The sequence below is a fragment of the Hemitrygon akajei genome, chromosome 3 (genome assembly GCF_048418815.1).
Source record: "Hemitrygon akajei chromosome 3, sHemAka1.3, whole genome shotgun sequence".
Lineage (NCBI taxonomy): Eukaryota > Metazoa > Chordata > Chondrichthyes > Myliobatiformes > Dasyatidae > Hemitrygon > Hemitrygon akajei.
Genome location: NC_133126.1, coordinates 191,902,644 through 191,920,640, shown reverse-complemented (window position 1 = coordinate 191,920,640; position 17,997 = coordinate 191,902,644). Strand labels below are relative to the sequence as shown.

Sequence of the window (17,997 nt, the reverse complement as noted above, 5' to 3'; positions counted from 1 at the left end):
GTGGTACCCTTGCCCCCACACCCCCCCACCCCGATTAGGATCATGTGAAGCCATGGGAGCAAGTGGTGGATGGTTGTACGAGCAGCTGATGCATATCACAAGTCTTGGTTATGCGACCACTGATGCCAGGCAGACAATCTCTGAAGAATCAAAATCAGGTTTATTATCACCAGCATGTGACGTGAAATTTGTTGACTTAGCAGCAGTAGTTCGATGCAATACATTATATAGAAAAAAAAACCCAAAATAAAATAATAATATTAAATAAATCAATTACAATATCCGTATATTGAATAGATTAAAAATCATGCAAAAAACCAGAAATACTTTATATTAAAAAAAAGTGAGGTAGTGTCCAAGGGTTTAATGTCCATTTAGGAATTGGATGGCAGAGGGGAAGAAGCTGTTCCTGAACCGCTGAGTGTTTGCCTTCAGGCTTCTGTACCTCCTACCTGATGATAACAGTGAGAAAAGGGCATGCCCTAGGTGCTAGAGGTCCTTAATAATGGACACTGCCTTTCTGAGACACCACTCCCTGAAGATGTCCTGGGTACTTTGTATGCTAGTACCCAAGATGGAGCTGACTAAATTTATGAACTTCTGAAGCTTCTTTTGGTCCTGTGCAGTAGCCCCCCCTCCCCCCACATCCTACAGTGATGCAGCCTGTGAGAATGCTCTCCACAGTACATCAGTAGAAGTTTATAAGTGTATTTGAGAGTATTGATAACAACTGGAGTAACCCGTCTTGTAAAGACACTGCCCAGCAGAAGGCAATGGCAAACCACCTCTGTGGAAAAATTTGCCGAGAACAGTTATGATCGCGGATAAATCATGCTTGCCCATGTCATATGACATGTATGACAGGTTTTGGATGGTTCAGGGGCTGAACTTGCTGGAGTTTAGAAGCATGATGGAGGATCTCATAGAAACCTACCAGCTATTGAAAGAACTTCATGGAATGGAGAGGATGTTTCCAATGGTGTGAGACTCTAGGACCCAACAGCACAACCTCGGAATATAAGGACGTCTCTTTAGAACAGAGATGAGGAGAATTTATTTTTTGCTAGAGGGTTGTGAATCTGTGGCAGATGTATTTAAAATGGAGGCTGATCGTTTCTTGGGCATCAAAGGTTACAGGGTGAAGGCAGGAAATTGGGTTTGAGAGGGAAAATAGATCAGCTATGATTGAATGTGGAGCTGTCTCAATTGGCCTGATTCTGCTCCTATATCTAATGGTCTTATGGCTTGGTGGAAATATCATTGGATGTAATACCTTGTTGCTAACCAACCAGTAAATCATGTTTTCATTGTTCTGATCTTTAATATAAATGTCACCATATACACTTCAATTATGATCCTCTGTTTAACTCTCTATATGAACATGATTACAAAATTATTTACATGTGAATTTGCAATTTCTTTCTGTCTACTTCAGTAACTACTTGGTTTTAAATATTTGAAGCATTCCCATGTGAAAGACAGGAATTTTTGCATTTGTATAAATAATGTGTTACTTCATTGAAGGGTGATGATATTAAAACAGAGGTAACAACAAAATCCTGGAAACACTCAGCAGGTCAGGCTGCATCTGTGGAAAGAGAAGCCGTTAACATTTCATATTGGGGATTCTTAAGGACTTGAGTGAGGGGAGGTGAGAAGAGAAACCAAGTTGCTCAGTTCGACTTACCACAGTTGTGATAACTGATACTGAACCTTGCACCTCAAATATGAACTGTTTCTCCCTGCCCACAGATGCTGCCTAGCCTGCTGAGTGTTTAAAGCATTTTCTGCTTGTTACATTTGTGATTTGGATGAGTAAGTTTGCGGATGACACGAAGATTGGAGGAGTTGTGGATGGAGCTGTAGGTGGTCGAAGGTTACAAGAGGATATAGACAGGCTGCAGAGTTGGGCAGAAAAATGGCAGATGGAGTTCAATTCGGACAAGTTTGAGATGATGCATTTTGGAAGGACAAATCAGAAGACTGAGTACAGGATTAATGGTCAGTTACTTAAGAGTGTGGATGAACAAAGGGACCTTGGGGTTCAAATCCATACATCCCTCAAGGTTGCTGCGCAGGTTGATAGGGTAGTTAAGAAGGCCTATAGGATGCTTTGCTTCATTAACAGGGGGATTGAGTTCAAGAGTAGAGAGGTCATGTTGCAACTCTACAAATCTCTGGTGAGACCGCGCTTAGAGTATTGAGTTCAATTCTGGTCACCTCATTATAAGAAGGATGTGGAAGCTATGGAAAGGGTGCAGAGGAGATTTACCAGGATGTTGCCTGGTTTGGAGAACAAGTCATATGAAGCAAGGTTAGCAGAGCTGGGACTTTTCTCTTTGAAGCGTAGAAGAGTGAGAGGGGACTTGATAGAGGTCTACAAGATTATGAGAGGCATAGATAGGGTGGATAGTTAGTACCTGTTTCCCAGGGCACCAATAGCAAACACCAGAGGGCATATGTACAAAATTCAGGGAGGGAAGTTTAGGGGAGACATCAGGGGTAAGTTTTTTACACAGGATTGTGAGTGCCAGGGATGGTGGTGGAGGCTCAAACATTAGGGGTATTTAAGAGCCTCTTGGACAGGCACATAGATGAAAGAAAAATGGAGGGTTATGAGGTAGTGTGGGTTTAATACTTTTTTTCCAAAGATTATATGGGTCAGCACAACATGGAGGGCTGAAGGGCTGTGCTGTGGTGTTCCATGGTACATTGATTTTTATTTATGGTTCTTTAATTGCTGTTTTTAATATTGTAGATTTTGCATCTTGGTCAAATTGCCCAATTCCTGGAGAAGGCGATGCAGCCTCCATCAAAGGAAGCAGTTCACCTCGCTGTGACCCACCTCAAAGAGCTGGTAAGAAATTGTTTTCTTCTTTGCAGATCTTTTTTAAATGAAAGCATAACATTAGCCTCCCTCTGTTCCTAATAAATACCTATTTTCTAGATAACCTCAGTGACAACTTTGTTAGGTGAATTGTATCCCTTATAATGTGGCTGCTGAGTGTATGTTTATGGTCATCTACAGCTGTAGCCCATTCACTTCAAGGTTCAACGTGTTGTGCATTCAGAGATGCTCTTCTGCACACAACTGTTGTAACGCATGGTTATTTGGGTTACTGTCACTTTCCTGTCAGCTTGACTGCTTTCATTAACAAGGCATTTTGCCCACAGAACTGCTGCTCACTAGATGTACTTTTTTTAGTTTTTCACACCATTCTCTGTAAACTCTAGAAAATGTTGTGCGTGAAAATCCCAGGAGATAGTTTCTGAGATGCTCCAGCAATCCCATCTGGCACCGGCAATCATTCCACAGTCAAAGTCACTTAGATTACATTTTTTCCCCATTCTGATGTTTAGTCTGAAGTCAGCTGAACCTCTTGTCACGAGGAAATCTGCAGACTCTGGAAATTCAAACAACAACACACATAAAATGCTGGTAGAACACAGCAGGCCAGGCAGCAGCTATAGGGAGAAGCACTGTTGACGTTTCGGGCCGAGACCCTTCGTCAGGACTAACTGAAAGGAAAGATAGTAAGAGATTTGAAAGTAGTGGGAACCCTTTCCCGAGTGGGGTGGCAAGTGGATGGGGTGAGGGCAGATGTGCGGGAAATGGGAGAGATGCGTTTGAGAGCAGAGTTGATGGTGGACGAAGGGAAGCCCCTTTGTTTAAAAAAGGAAGACATCTCCTTCGTCCTGGAATGAAAAGCCTCATCCTGAGAGCAGATGCGGCGGAGACGGAGGAATTGTGGGAAGGGGATAGCCTTTTTGCAAGAGACAGGGTGGGAAGAGGAATAGTCCAGGTAGCTGTGAGAGTCTGTAGGCTTATAGTAGATATCAGTAGACAGGCCGTCTCCAGGGATGGAGACAGAAAGATCAAGAAAGAGGAGGGAGGTGTCGGAAATGGACCAGGTAAATTTGAGGGCAGGGTGAACATTGGAGGCAAAGTTAATGAAGTCGACGAGCTCAGCATGCGTGCAAGAGGCAGCGCCAATGCAGTCGTTGATGTAGCGAAGGGAAAGAGGGGGATGGATACCGGTATAGACTTGGAACATGAACTGTTCCACAAAGCCAACAAAAAGGCAGGCATAACTGGGACCCATACGGGTGCCCATGGCTACACCCTTGGTTTGGAGGAAGTGGGAGGAGCCAAAGGAGAAATTATTGAAAGTAAGAACTTCTTGACCATGTTTTTATACATTGAGGTACTGCCATATGATTGACTGATTAGATATTTGCATTATCAAGCAGGTGTACCAAATGAAGTGTCCACTGAGTGTATATTTCAGCCAATTTCTTCTCTAACTTCCCATACTAATTGGATCTACCTGAACAGGCCCTGGAGGTTTATCTGCTGTTAAATGTTTTAAGGCATCCAGTACACCTTTCCTGGAATGTGGTCCATCCCAAAGACCCATAAGATAGTCTTAACTATCGAATGGCCCAAAATCTTTATACCCTGCTCCACGGTAAAAACAGAGGAAAAATTAACTGAAAACACACCATGCATGGACAACATAAGGGTATCTCCTCCTCTTGATTGCCTGCAGAATTGTAATTTTATTATAAATTATATTACCCCTTTTGAAAACTCTCTGATCCAGGTCCAGGGATATTAACAGAATATACAATTGCATTAGAGAGTGCATTTGAGCAGTCTAGAGTGTCCCACCCTCACCTTTCAGCATCAACTAGAAAAATTACCTCTTACACTATATGTGACTGTGGCCTCTAATGCTGAGTGTTTTTAGAATTTTCTCTTCATATTTCAGATTTCATTAGGTACAGTGCTATGCTCCGGTAAAATGGTTAATGAATGGGGCCAAGTGCCCCCAAGGAGCACACCCAAGTGCCAGAATTGTGCAGAGGATACAGAGAGATATGGGTAGGTTTAAGTGAGTGGGCAAGGGTCTGGCAGATGGAGAACAATGTTGGTAAACGTGAGGTCATCCACTTTGGAAGGAAAAATGGAAGATCAGATTATCATTTAAATGTTGAAAGGTTGCAGCATGCTGTGCAGAGGGACTTGGGAGTGCTTGTGCAGGAATCACAAAAAGTTGGTTTGCAGGTGTGGCAGGCTATCAAGGCAAATGGAACGTTGGCCTCCATTGCTAGAGGGATTGAATTTAAGAGCAGGGAGGTTACGCTGCAACTACACAGGGTACTGGTGAGGCTGCACCTGGAGTACCTAAAGGTTAACTTACAGGTTGTGTTGGTGGTGAGGAAGGCAAATGCAATGTTAGCATTCATTTCAAGAGGTCTAGAATACAAGATCAGGAATGTGATGCTTATAAGGCACTGGTGAGGCCCCATCTTGAGTTTTGTGTACAGTTTTGGGCTCCTCATCTTAGAAGAGATGTGCTTGCATTGTAGAGGGTACAAGGAGGTTCACAAAGATGATTCCAGGAATGAAAGGGTTATCATATGAGGAATGTTTGATGGCTCTGGGTCTGTACTTGCTACCTACCCTGCAAGCTGCCTTTTCCCAACAGTTTGCTTCTGGAAAGCACTATAGGACCATTAAATCAGAATCAGGTTTAATATCACCAGCATACGTCATGAAATTTGTTGTTATGTAGCAGCAGTACAATGCAATACATAATAGAGAAAATAAACTGTGTAGTTAAATAAGTAATGCTAAAATAAAGAATAACAAAAGTAGTGAGGTGGTGTTCACGAGGTTCAATGTCCATTTAGAATGCTCTACATTCAGAAATGTTTGGCAGAGAGGAAGAAGCTGATCTTGAATCGTTGAGTGTGTGCCTGCAGGCTCCTGTACCTCCTTCCTGATGGTAGCAATGAGAAGAGGGCATGTATTGGGTGATCGGGTCCTTAGTGATGCATGCCGCCTGTTTGAGGCATCTCTCCTTGACGATGTCCTTAATACTCTGGTGGCTAGTGCCCTTGATGGAGCTGACTAAGTTTACAGCTCTGCAGCTTATTTGAATCCTATGCAGTAGCCCCTACCCCGCACCCCCCCCCCCCAATAGCAGATGGTGATGCAGCCAGTTAGACTGCTCTCCATGGTACATCTGGAGAAAGACAAACTTCACATCATTTTAAAAGTTTCCTCCCCCAGCAGATAGTCTGATCAACCATTCTAGTTACTCCCCCCTCCCCTCTCGATCACTGCACTGCAAACCCTTTAAAGCACCTTGTTTTTATAATATTGTAAATATATGCTTGTATTCATTTATGTATTTGAAAACATTCTATGTTTGTCCTTTAATCTCTAACTTTGTTTAAGATTCTTTATTTTTCTCTAATTCTTTACTCTTTATAACTGTTGGGTGTTGTGTTTTGTTGCGTGTTGCACCAGCACACCACAGTAAATTCCTAATGGCAAATAAAGTCCATCCTTGATGCTTCTGGCTTGTATGCTCCATTACTGACCTCCTACCGACTGCAGAGAGGGGTGGAGGAAGACCTTTAGGGGCCTATTCTGTTGGTGATTCTGACCCTGATGGGCAGATAGCTTGCTCCATCTCATTGTACGGGGCTTATTGAAGTCTGCAAATTTTCAATTTTTTCTCTCCTTTTCTTTCAGAACGCCTTGGATAGGAACGAAGAGCTCACGCCACTTGGCGTCCATTTAGCCCGGCTGCCAGTGGAGCCCCACATTGGGAAGATGATTCTGTTTGGGGCGTTGTTATGCTGCTTGGATCCTGTGCTCACCATTGCAGCCAGTCTGAGCTTCAAGGATCCATTTGTCATCCCATTGGTAATGTTTATTTTTTATTTTATTTAGAGACACAGTGCAGAGCAGGTCCAACGAGCCACACCACCCGGCAACCCACCAATTTAACCCCAGGCTAATCACAGGACCATTTGCAATGACCAGTTAACCACTGAGAGTGATAGGCATCGTTTGTGTCAACAGCCAGCACGGTACAAGGGCACGCAGGGGGCAGCCCACGAGTGTCACCATGCTCCTGGCACCAGCATAGCATGCCCACAACTTACTAACCCTAACCTGTATGTCTGTGGGAATGTGGAAGGAAAGCTGGAGCGCCTGCAGAAAACCCACACGGTCATGTGGAGAGCATGCAAGTTTTTACAGGATTCTTTATTTAATTTAGAGAGACAATGTGAACTGGCCCAATGAGCTGCACTGCCCAGCAACTCACCTACTTAAGTCCAGCCCAACCACAGGACAATTTACAATGATCAATTCACCTACTAACCGGTACGTCTTTGGAATGTGGGAGGAAACCAGAGCACCTGGAGGAAACTCATGTGGTTCATAGGGAGAACATATAAACTTCTTACAGACAATGGCGGTAGATGAATATGTGTTGCTGGCACTGCAAACTGTAATACTAACTGCTACTTTAAGGGGTAGGAGTTAGAATGCATAAACTTGCAGAGACCAGCATGAACTTTACCCCATTCATTGGTGCTGTGAAGTGTTTCACGAATCACTATGCAACTGTGCCGTCCTTTGCAGGAAGTCTTGAGTAAAGTTGAAAGGCTAGGGAGGCTAGATTTATGTGTGTGTTCCTTAAAGTTTAGTGACCCAATTCAGAGATATACATAATATCCTAACAAGGGTTGACAGTAGAAGTTGGGATGTTTTCACTAGAGGGAGAGTCACAAATAAGAGAACATAGCTACAAAATAAGGTGCTAGTCATTTAAAACTGATGGGCATAGAAACTTCTGTTAAGAAGGTAGTGAATCTCTGTAATTCTCAGCCCCCTAAGGATCATTAGATCTGTTGCAGAGATATAAATACTTGAAAATGTTGAGGACTGTGAGGGTGATGAGGAATTGGCACAGAAGTGGAGTTGAGGCCAGAGTAGATCAGCAACAGTAGTGAGATTATGTTTCAAAAATCCAGTGATAACAATCCTAAGAAAGGATGTGCTGGCATTGGAGGGGGTCCGAAAAGAGTTTCATGAGAATGGTTAAGGAAATGAAAGGGTTAATGTATGAGGAATGTTGTTGTTTCTGGTCTGTACTTCCTGGAGTTTAGAAAGATGGTGGGAGATCTCATTGAAACCTATCGAATATTGAAAGGTCCAGATAGAGTGGATGCAGCAAGGATGTTTCTTATAGCAGAGAAGTCTATGACCAGAGGGCACAGACTCAGAATAAAAGGATGTCCCTTTAGAATAGAGATGAGGAGAAATTTCTTTAACCAGAGGGTGATGAATCTAGAATTCATTGCCACAAGTGGCTGTAGAGGCCAAGTCATTGATAATTTCTTAATTAGTAAGAGTGACAGATATTGCAGGGAGAAGGCAGGAGATTGGGTTAAGAGGGATAATAAATCAGACACGATGGAATCGTGGAACAGACCTAATGGTGTGGCCTAACTCTACTCCTACATCTTGTGGTCTAATAACAGGAATCATTGGAAGTTCCAAAGTTACTTGTTGATTAGTTTCACATGTAGCCCGGGCAGTTAGCGAAAATGAAGCCAAGAGGGGTAAATCAAATTCAGGTCTGGGTCAAACTTGCTATAGATAAGTGTTTAAAAAAATCAGGATCAAGACACTGAATGGCTTCCTGCTCTTGGATGGACTCTGCTTGAAGCAAAGGCAGGTAAAATTCAGTTATAGAAAACTGCAGCACAGAAACAGGCCATGCCAAAATAATTTAAACTGCCTACTACCATCAACCTCACTGGGACCAACCACAACCCTCCATGCCCCTACCATCATATACCTATTCCGATTTTGCTTAAAGTTTTCCGTCATGTTCTCCTTAAAACTTTCACCTTTAACTCTTAACCCATGACCTCTGTAGTACCATCTAACCTTAGTAGACAACATCTATTGCCTTGCCTTCATCCACTTTCTTGGCAGCATCCTCAGGAAACTCTATAAGACTGTTTAGACATGATCTACCACGCACAAAGCCATGCCGGCTATCCTTATTCAGTCCATGTCTATCCAAATGCTTGTATATTCCATCCCTTAGAATACCTTCCAGTAGCTTTTCCACAACTGATGTCAAACTCACCAGCCTATAATTTCCAGGTTGCTGCTTAGACCTTTTTTTAAACAGCAGAACAATACTGGCTACCCAGCAATCCTCTGGTACCTGTCCTATCACTAAGAATGGTTTGAATATCTCTTCAAAGGCCCTGACAATTTCTGCACTTGACAATGGACAAGTAGGGTCCAAGGAACACCTTGTCAGGCCCTGGGGATTTATCCACCCTAATTTGCTTCAGGATGGCAAACACCTCCTGCTCTGTAATCTGTGCATTGTCCATGAAGTTGATGCCACTTTGCTTATTTCTGTAGACTATCTGTCTTCCGAGTAAATACAGATGCAAAGAATATCGGTGTTTGCTCCACACACAGATTACCAGCCTGGTCTTCCAGAGGACCAGTTTTGTCCTTTGCAATCCTTTTGCTCATAACTAAAGAATCCCTTAGGATTCTCCTTCACCTTGTTTGCTTGAGCAACTTCATGCCCTCTTTTAAACCTTCCTAATTTCTTTTTTAAGCATTCTCTCGCAGTACTTGCACTCCATAAGCACCTCATTTGTTCCTACTTGCCTATACCTGTTATGCACCTTTTTTCTCTTAACCAGGCATCAATATCTTTTGAAAACTGAGGTTCCATACCCTTGTTATCTTTAGCTTTTACTCTGACAGGCACATACAAGCTTTGTATCTCACTATTTTGTTTTTGGAGGTCTCCCACTTTCCAAGTATACCTTTCCCAGTAAACAGCTTGTACCAATCCACACTTGCCAGACCATTTCTGATACCATCAAAATTGACCTTTCTCCAATTTAGAGTCTCAGCTCGCGGATCAGACCTATCTTTTCCCATATTTACTTTGAAACTAATACCAGTCACCCCAGCCATAAACAGTTTCACCTGCTTCGGTTTGCCAACACTACCACAGCATTAAAACCAGGACCAACAGGCTACAGGACAGCTTCTTTCTACAAACCAATAGACTTTTAAATTCACATGTCTGTACATTACAATGGAGTCATAACGCAAAGGTTTTTACTCCCTCAGATTGTGGGATGGATGTAAGATTTAAATAAATTCTAAGTTCATTGTGATCCCTAGATGTAAAGTGTTCCCCTACACAAACTTCTGTCAGCTGCCCTGTCTCATTTCCTAATAGATCCAGTAATGCCTGTTCTCTACATACTGAGGAAGGAAGCTTCCCTGTACACATTTGACAAAGTCTATCCCATCCAGTCCTTTTTACGGTATAGGATTCCCGGTCAATACATTGAAAGTTAAAATCACCCACTATGACAACCTTCTGCTGATTTCAACAGTCTGTGATCTCTTTACAAATTTGTTCCTCTAAATCTCTAGGACTGTTGAGTGGACTGTAATATAGCCCTATTAAAGTGGTCATACTTTTCTGATTTTTCAGTTCCACCCATAATACCTCGCTGTTCGAGTTTTCCAATCTGTCCTGATGGAGCACTGCCGTGGCTAGTAGCACCACCCTTCCTCCTTTAATCCTTCCCACTCTGTCATGCCTAAAACAATAGAACATTGAGCTGCCAGTCCTGCCCTTCCTGCAACCAAGTCTCAGTAATGGCTACAACATCATAATTCCAGGTGTTGATCCATGCCCTGAGCTCATTTGCCTTTCCTACAATACTTCTTGCATTGAAATATACGAGATCAGGACACTGGTTTTCCCCATTTTCCTCTGGTTTCCTCCCAGACCTCAAAAATGTATCACTTAGCAGGTGAATTGGTCATTGTCAGTTGTCCTGTGATTAGGCTAGGGTTAAATATATGTATTACTGGGTGGGATGGCTCATTGGGCTGAAATCCGCACTGCATCTCAAAATAATTATCTTATTAAAGCTGTGAATTTTTTCTGTGGTGTTTTTAATGTAATTGAATAGTAGAGGGGAATACTCTGTGAATCATTGTCATGTCATATTTTAATTTTAATCTTTTCTCTGTGTGAGTTTTCTTAGAACCAAAAGGCTTGGAGAAGTTTCTCTGGCAAGTAAATGCCTCCTGTCTAACCTTCTGGTGTTTTATGTTGGTGGCAGGGTAAAGAGAAAGTGGCAGATGCAAAACGTCGAGAGTTGTCCAAGCAATCCCGTAGCGACCATCTGACTGTAGTCAATGCATTTAAGGTAGGTATGACAGAAACTGCAACTATAGGGCTAAAATCAGACATTCGATGCTGTAGAAAAAGATGAGTCAGCATCTGAAGAGCAAAGTAATCATCTGAAGTTTGCATTCTTGGCTGCAAATTATTGGCTCACTTTTCTGTTTAAAAAGAAAATTATTTCCTCTAAGACCATAAGACGTAGGACTGAAATTAGGCCATTTGGCCCAGCAAGTCTGCTCCGCCATTCAATCATGGGCTGATCCAATTCTTCCAGTCATCCCCACTCCCCTGCCTTCTCCCCATACCCTTTAATGCCCTGGATAATCAAGAACCTATCTATCTCTGCCTTAAATACACCCAATGACTTAGCCTCAACAGCCGCTCATGGCAACAAATTCCGCAGATTTACCACCCTCTGACTAAAATAATTTCTCCGCATCTCAGTTCTAATTGGACGTCCTTCAATCCTGAAGTCGTGCCTTCTTGTCCTAGAATCCCCCGCTATGGGAAATAACTTTGCCATATCGAATCTGTTGAGGCGTTTTAACATTCAGAATGTTTCTATGAGATCCCCCCTCATTCTCTTAAACTCCAGGGAATACAGCCGAAGAACTGCCAGACATTCCTCATACGGTAACCCTTTCATTCCTGGAATCATTCTTGTGAATCTTCTCTGAACCCTTTCCAATGTCAGTATATCCTTTCTAAAAAAAAAGAGCCCAAAACTGCACACAATACTCCAAGTGTGGTCTCACGAGTGCCTTATTGAACCTCAACATCACATCCCTGCTGTTATATTCTATACCTCTAGAAATGAATGCCAACATTGCATTCACCTTCGTCACAACCGACTCATCCTGGAGGTTAACCTTTGGGGTATGTTGCACAAGGAATCCCAAGTCCCTTTTCCATCTTTGCATTTTGAATTGTCTCCTCATCTAAATCTTCTCTGCCATTCAGTCATGCCTGATTTATTATCCCTTTCAACCCCACCATCTTGTCGTCTCCCTGTAACCTTTGACACTCTTACTAATCAAGAACCTATCAACCTCCCTGTACATACACCCAATGATAAGGCCTCCACAGCCATCCGTGGCAATAAATTCCACAGGTTCACCACCCTCTGGCTAAAGAAATTCTTCCTCATCTCTGTTCTGAAAGGGTGTCCTCCCACTCGGAGGTTGTGGCCTTTGGTCCTAGACTCCTCCCCCACGGGAAACATCTTTTTGACACTCACTCTATGTAGGCCTTTCAATACGTTTCAGTGAGATCCCTTGCATTTTTATAAGCTCTTGCGAGAACAGGCCCAAAACCATCAAAAGCTTCTCGTACATTAACCCTTTCATTCCTTGGATTGTACTCGTGAACCTTCTCAGGACACTCTCCAGTACTGGCACAATTTTTCTTAGATAAGGGGTCCAAAATTTCTCCCCTATTCCAAGTGTGGTCGAACTCCTCTCTTCCTCTCTTTCCCTGCATACTTGCCATTTTCTCTACTATTTTGGTTCAACCTTTTGCCTGCTCTTTTTAACTGGGGAAACTGTGTTCTTCCTGAACGTGAGTCGGTTGATGCTTGGCGTTGCAATTCATTGGAGTGTGCTGTTTGATGAGCGCTTCTGTTTCCAGGGATGGGAAGAAGCAAAAAGACGAGGTTTCCGATCAGAGAAGGATTACTGCTGGGAGTACTTCCTTTCTCCAAACAACCTCCAGGTAAATAGGCTCTTGAAGTAATGAGAGAATCTTTTTAAAAGGGAAGTTGAGGTGCTGTTTCATCAAGTTGTGAGTGATCTTCAAGTTTATTTATCATGTGTCTATCGAAACATACAGCGAAATGTGTCATTTCCATTAATGACCAATGTGAGGGTGTGCTGGTGGAAGCCGACAAGTGTTACCCCACATTCCAGCGCCAACGCACCACGCAAACAATACTTGGCAACAAAACAACAACATCCAAGCAAGCTCCTTTCCTCAGGAAAGGCTGTGTTCTCCAGCTTCCAGTCTCCGGTGGACTGGGGATTGGATTTATAGACATCGGGCTTCATCTTCCCCAACGGACTTGTAGAGTTGGCTACTTGCTCCATTCTATTTATGGAGAAAGTATCATTTTAGAATATAGGACATTGGGCACCGTGGTAGTGTAGCTGTAAGCATGATGCTATTACATCTCCGAGCATCGGAGTTCAGAGTTCAGTCCCACTGTCCTCTGTAGGGAGTGACTATGTCCTCCCTGTGCAATACATTGGTTTTCTCCGAGTTTGCTCTGGTTTCCTCCCACAATTCAAAGATGTACCGCTTAGTAGGTTAATTGGTCATTGTATAAAAAAATGTGTTCTGTGATTAGGCTAGGGTTAAATTGGGTTGCTGGGCAGCACGGCTTGAAGAGTCTATTCCACGCTGTATCTCTAAATGAATGAATAATAGCACAGCCTTGTGAGCAAGTGAATTGTCATCATTTTGCTGGCCACTGATCTGTAGCATTGTCTATAGTGAACAGGGATTGAGAGTTAAAGATTTTCTTTATTTGTCACATGTACATTGAAACATACATGTACATTCATTGTCCGGGACATTCCATGGATGTGCTGGGTAGTCCACAAGTGTGGCCACGTTTCTGGTGCCAACATAGCCTTCCCACAACTTACTAACCTACCCCCGAGGGTGTGCTGGGGGGAGTCCACGTGTTGCCACTCATTCTGGCACCAATACGTAATGCTCACAATGCTTGGCAGAACAACACAGAGCACAACAAGCAACAAAACAAAACCCAGCAAAACAAGCCTCTTTCCTCTCACCCACCCACGGACACGGGAAAGGCCATCTCCTTCAGCCGGCCGCGTTGGCTTGTGGGAGTGTGGGAGGAAACCGGAGCACCGGGGCAAAACCGTCATGGTCACAGGAGAGCATACGTCAGACAGTATGACGTAAGAACACAATCAGGCTGTTTGACCCATCGAGTCTGATCTGCCATTATATCATGGCTGATTTATTGTCCTTCTCAAACCCATCCTCCTGCCTTCTCCCCGTAATCTTTGACACCCTTATTAATCGAGCTAATCAACCTCCACTTTTAATATATACAATGCTTTGGCCTTCACAGCCATCTGTGGCAATGCATTCTGCAAATTCACCACGAGCTCCTTACAGATAGTGGGTGGAATTGAACGCTAATTGCTGCTGCTGTAAAAATGTTACGCTCACTGCCCGCTCAGTGTTACGGGTAGCAGCCTCCTTCAGCGCGGTGATTGAAATTTATTCTTAGCAAAAAACCTGTGGCTTTTTACATCACTGTAGATGCTTCATAACATGAAAGGACAGTTTGCTGAACACCTGCTGGTGGCTGGCTTTGTCAGCAGCAAGAATCCCAAAGACCCCAAGGCAAACATCAACTCAGGTAATGAATGGGAACAAGGTCCATTAAAATGCTACTGGGAATATTGCCATCCTACCATCCTCCCAGATAAATGTTTGCTCTCTTTTCTCAGAAAACGAGAAGCTGATCAAAGCTGTGGTGTGTGCAGGCCTGTATCCCAAGGTGGCAAAAATCCGGCCGAGCTTCAGCAAGAAACGGAAAATGTGAGATGATTGTACTCATAATTGTTACTTTGTGTCGTCGTACATGTGAAATGAACACGAGAGATTCTGCAGATGCTGGAAATCCCGAGTAACACACACAAAATGCTGGATAAGCTCGGCAGGTCTTGCTGTATCTATGGAAGTTAATAAACAGTCAACCTTTAGTGCCAAGACTCTTCCTGTTTATACCCCTCCATAGATGCTACCTGACCTACTGAGTTCCTGCAGCATTATTTGTTTGTTTGTGTTTTGCTCCAAGATCTCTGACATCTGCAGAATCCCTTGTGTTTTTGGAATGTATCGTACAAGAGGTCATGCATTGAAGGTGAGGGGGGCAAGTTGTTTTTTGCACAGGGTGGTGGTTGCCTAGGACGGGCTGGGCTGGCAAGGAAGATCATAGAGATGGAGTTTAGAGATCGTAGAATGGCCTGTTCCTATTGCTGTAAATGACAATAATAAACCAATTTACAACTTATTGATTACCTTCATTGTTTAAGGAAGTCATGTTGCAATTATATAAAACTTTGTAACACACACACAAAAAGGTGGAGGAGCTCAGCAGGTCAGGCAGCATCTGCGGAGAGGAATAAACAGTCGAAATTTCAGGCTCAGACACTTTATTAGAACTGGAAAGGAAAGGGGAAGAAGCTGAAATAAGAAAGTGGAAGGGGGGAAGGAGAGCAGGCCAGAAGGTGATAGGTAAAATCAAGTGAGGGGTGTCAAGTAGGTGTATGGGGGATGGGTCTGAAGTGAGAAACTGGGAGGTGATAGATAGGTAGTGAGATAGACCATAATAAATCACTATGTATGTGTGAATATTTCTTATTGTAATTTATAGTGTTATTTATTTTGTATTGCACTGTACTGTGGGCACAAAACAAAATTCACAACATATGCCAGTGATATTAAATCTATTGAAATTCGTAAAGCGTTCCATATTTGTTCCCCTTCATAGATGCTCGCTGACTTGCGGAATTCCTTCAGCATTGTGTGTGTTACTTCCAGAGAGGTTTAATGATGTTCAGTGGGAATTCTGCTTGCACACAAAGCTTGGTGCTGTGGCCGGTCACAATGAGAACAAATTGATTCTGATGAAAGCCTTTTCCTTTTGCGGAGGCCCACGTACCCCTACTCCTCCAGCAGTTTAACTGAGCTCACTGTTGCCTTGTACACTTTCAGGGTTAAAGTTTTCACCAAGTCGGATGGGCGAGTCAACATTCACCCGAAGTCGGTGAATGCAGAGGAAGGGGAATTTCAGCACAGCTGGCTGATCTACCACCTGAAGATGCGAACAAGCAGTGTGAGTATCTATTTGAAAAGCGTTGGCTGCCTGTACCCTCCATAAGACGTCGAGTAGGAGCAGTATTAGGCTATTCAGCCCGTCTATCATTCATCAGGACTGGAGAAAAAAGATGATAAGTCAGAGTAAGAATGTGCGGGGAGGGAAGGAAAAAATATGTGGTAGTAGGTGATAGGGGAAACCAGGAAAGGGGGAGGGGTGAAGTAAAAAACTGGGTAGTAAATTGGTGAAAGAGATTAAGGGCTAGAGAAGGGGGAATCTGATAGGAGAGGACAGAAGGCCATGAAAGAAAGGGAAGAGGGAGGAGCACCAGAGGGGGTTGATGGGCAGGTAAGGTGATGAGGTGAGAGAGGAATATGGGAAATGGTGAAGTGGGGGCAGGGTAGTGGTGGCCATTTCCGGAAGTTCGAGAAATCGATGTTCATGCCATCAGGTTGGAGGCTACCCAGATGGATATAAGGTGTTGTTCCTCCAACCAGAGTCTGAGAATTGGAATGGGAATTGGAATTAAAATGGGTGGCCGCTGGGAGATCTTGCGTTTTCTGGCAAACAAAGTGTAGGTACATGGCAAAGCAGTTTTCCAATCTATGTCAGGTCTCACCAACATATAGGAGGCCATACTGGGAGCACCAGATGCAGTAGGTGACCCCAACAGGTTCATAGGTGAACTCTGGAAAGACTGTTTGGGGTCCTGAATGGCAGTGAGGGAGGAGGTGTAGAGGCAAGTGTAGAACTTTTTCCACTTGCAAGGATATGTGCCAGGAGTGAGAGACAAATGGAGTGAATCGTGTACGCTTTAATCCCTGGCATCATTCATATGAACCTCCTCTGGATCCTCTCTAACACCAGCACTCCTCCAATTGATAAACCTGATTTTTCAAATATTCTTATTTTGGAGCTGGGCTTTGGATTCTGTGCATATGATTCGTCTGTGTATTCCTTTCAACTGGCAAAGAATTGCAGTTCAATTACTATGTACTCTCCTGCAAGGGCTACATAAGTACATAAGAAATAGAAGCGGAGTAGGCCATCTGCCCTGTCGAGCCTGCTCCGCCATTCAATAAGATCAGGGCTGATCAGGCCGTGGACTCATCTCCACTTACCTATCTTTTCCCCGTAATCCTTAATCCTTCTACTGTGCAAAAATCTATCCAACCTTGTCTTAAGTATATTTACTGGGGTGGCCTCCACAGCTTCATTGGGCAGAGAACTCCACAGATTTGCCACTCTCTGGGAAAAGCAGTTCCTCCTCATCTCCGTCCTAAATCTGCTCTCCCAAATCCTGAGGCTATGTCCCCTAATTCTAGTCTCATCTACCAGTGAAACAACTTCCTTGCCCCAATCTTATCTGTCCCTTTCATAATTTAATATGTTTCTATAAGATCTCCTCTATTCTTCTGAATTCCAACAAGTAAAATCCTGGGCAACTCAGACTCTCCTCATAGTCTAAACCCCTCATCTCTGGAATCAACCTGGTGAGCTGCCTCCAAAGCCAGTATATCCTTCCTCAAAGAGATCAGAACTGCACACAGTACTCCGGGAGTACCCTGTACAGTTGCAGCATAACCTCCCTGCTCTTAAATTCAGTCTCTCTAGCAATGAAGGCCAACGTTCCATTTGCCTTCTTGATAGCCTGCTGCACCTTTTGTGATTCATGCACAAGCATTACCAAATTCCTCTGCACAGCAGCATGCTGCAGTTTTTTTTAAATCTCTGCTAAACTTTCCTGCACTCTCTTTAAATTGATGTCCTCTGGTATTAGCCGTTGCTGCTCTGGGGAAAAAGGTGCTGGCCATCCATCTTAATCAGAGAATTGAAATGTTTTAAGGGTTTGAAGTTGGTCTTGAACACATGTCAAGACCAATAATAATTTGGGAAACTGCCTGATTCTAAATGTTAGCTTTATTTCTCACGTATACAGTACTGTGCAAAAGTCTAAGCATGTATAGCTAGGGTGTCTAAGACTTTTTCATGACATTGTAATATTTTCATGTATGGCACTGTACTGCTGCCACAAAGAAACATACTTCATGACATAAGTGAGTGATGATAAACCTGATT

General features: G+C 43.3%; 1 protein-coding gene across 1 annotated transcript in view; it reads left to right on the top strand.

Annotated features, from left to right (window-relative positions):
- Positions 1-17,997, top strand: part of dhx36 (DEAH (Asp-Glu-Ala-His) box polypeptide 36) — a 129,272-nt gene that overhangs the window by 100,798 nt on the left and 10,477 nt on the right. Inside the window, exons 17-23 of the mRNA XM_073041640.1 lie at positions 2,759-2,857; positions 6,548-6,721; positions 10,999-11,085; positions 12,690-12,773; positions 14,355-14,454; positions 14,546-14,636; positions 15,816-15,936. Coding sequence (XP_072897741.1) covers positions 2,759-2,857; positions 6,548-6,721; positions 10,999-11,085; positions 12,690-12,773; positions 14,355-14,454; positions 14,546-14,636; positions 15,816-15,936 — 756 coding nt within the window. The remainder of the gene's footprint in view (positions 1-2,758; positions 2,858-6,547; positions 6,722-10,998; positions 11,086-12,689; positions 12,774-14,354; positions 14,455-14,545; positions 14,637-15,815; positions 15,937-17,997) is intronic.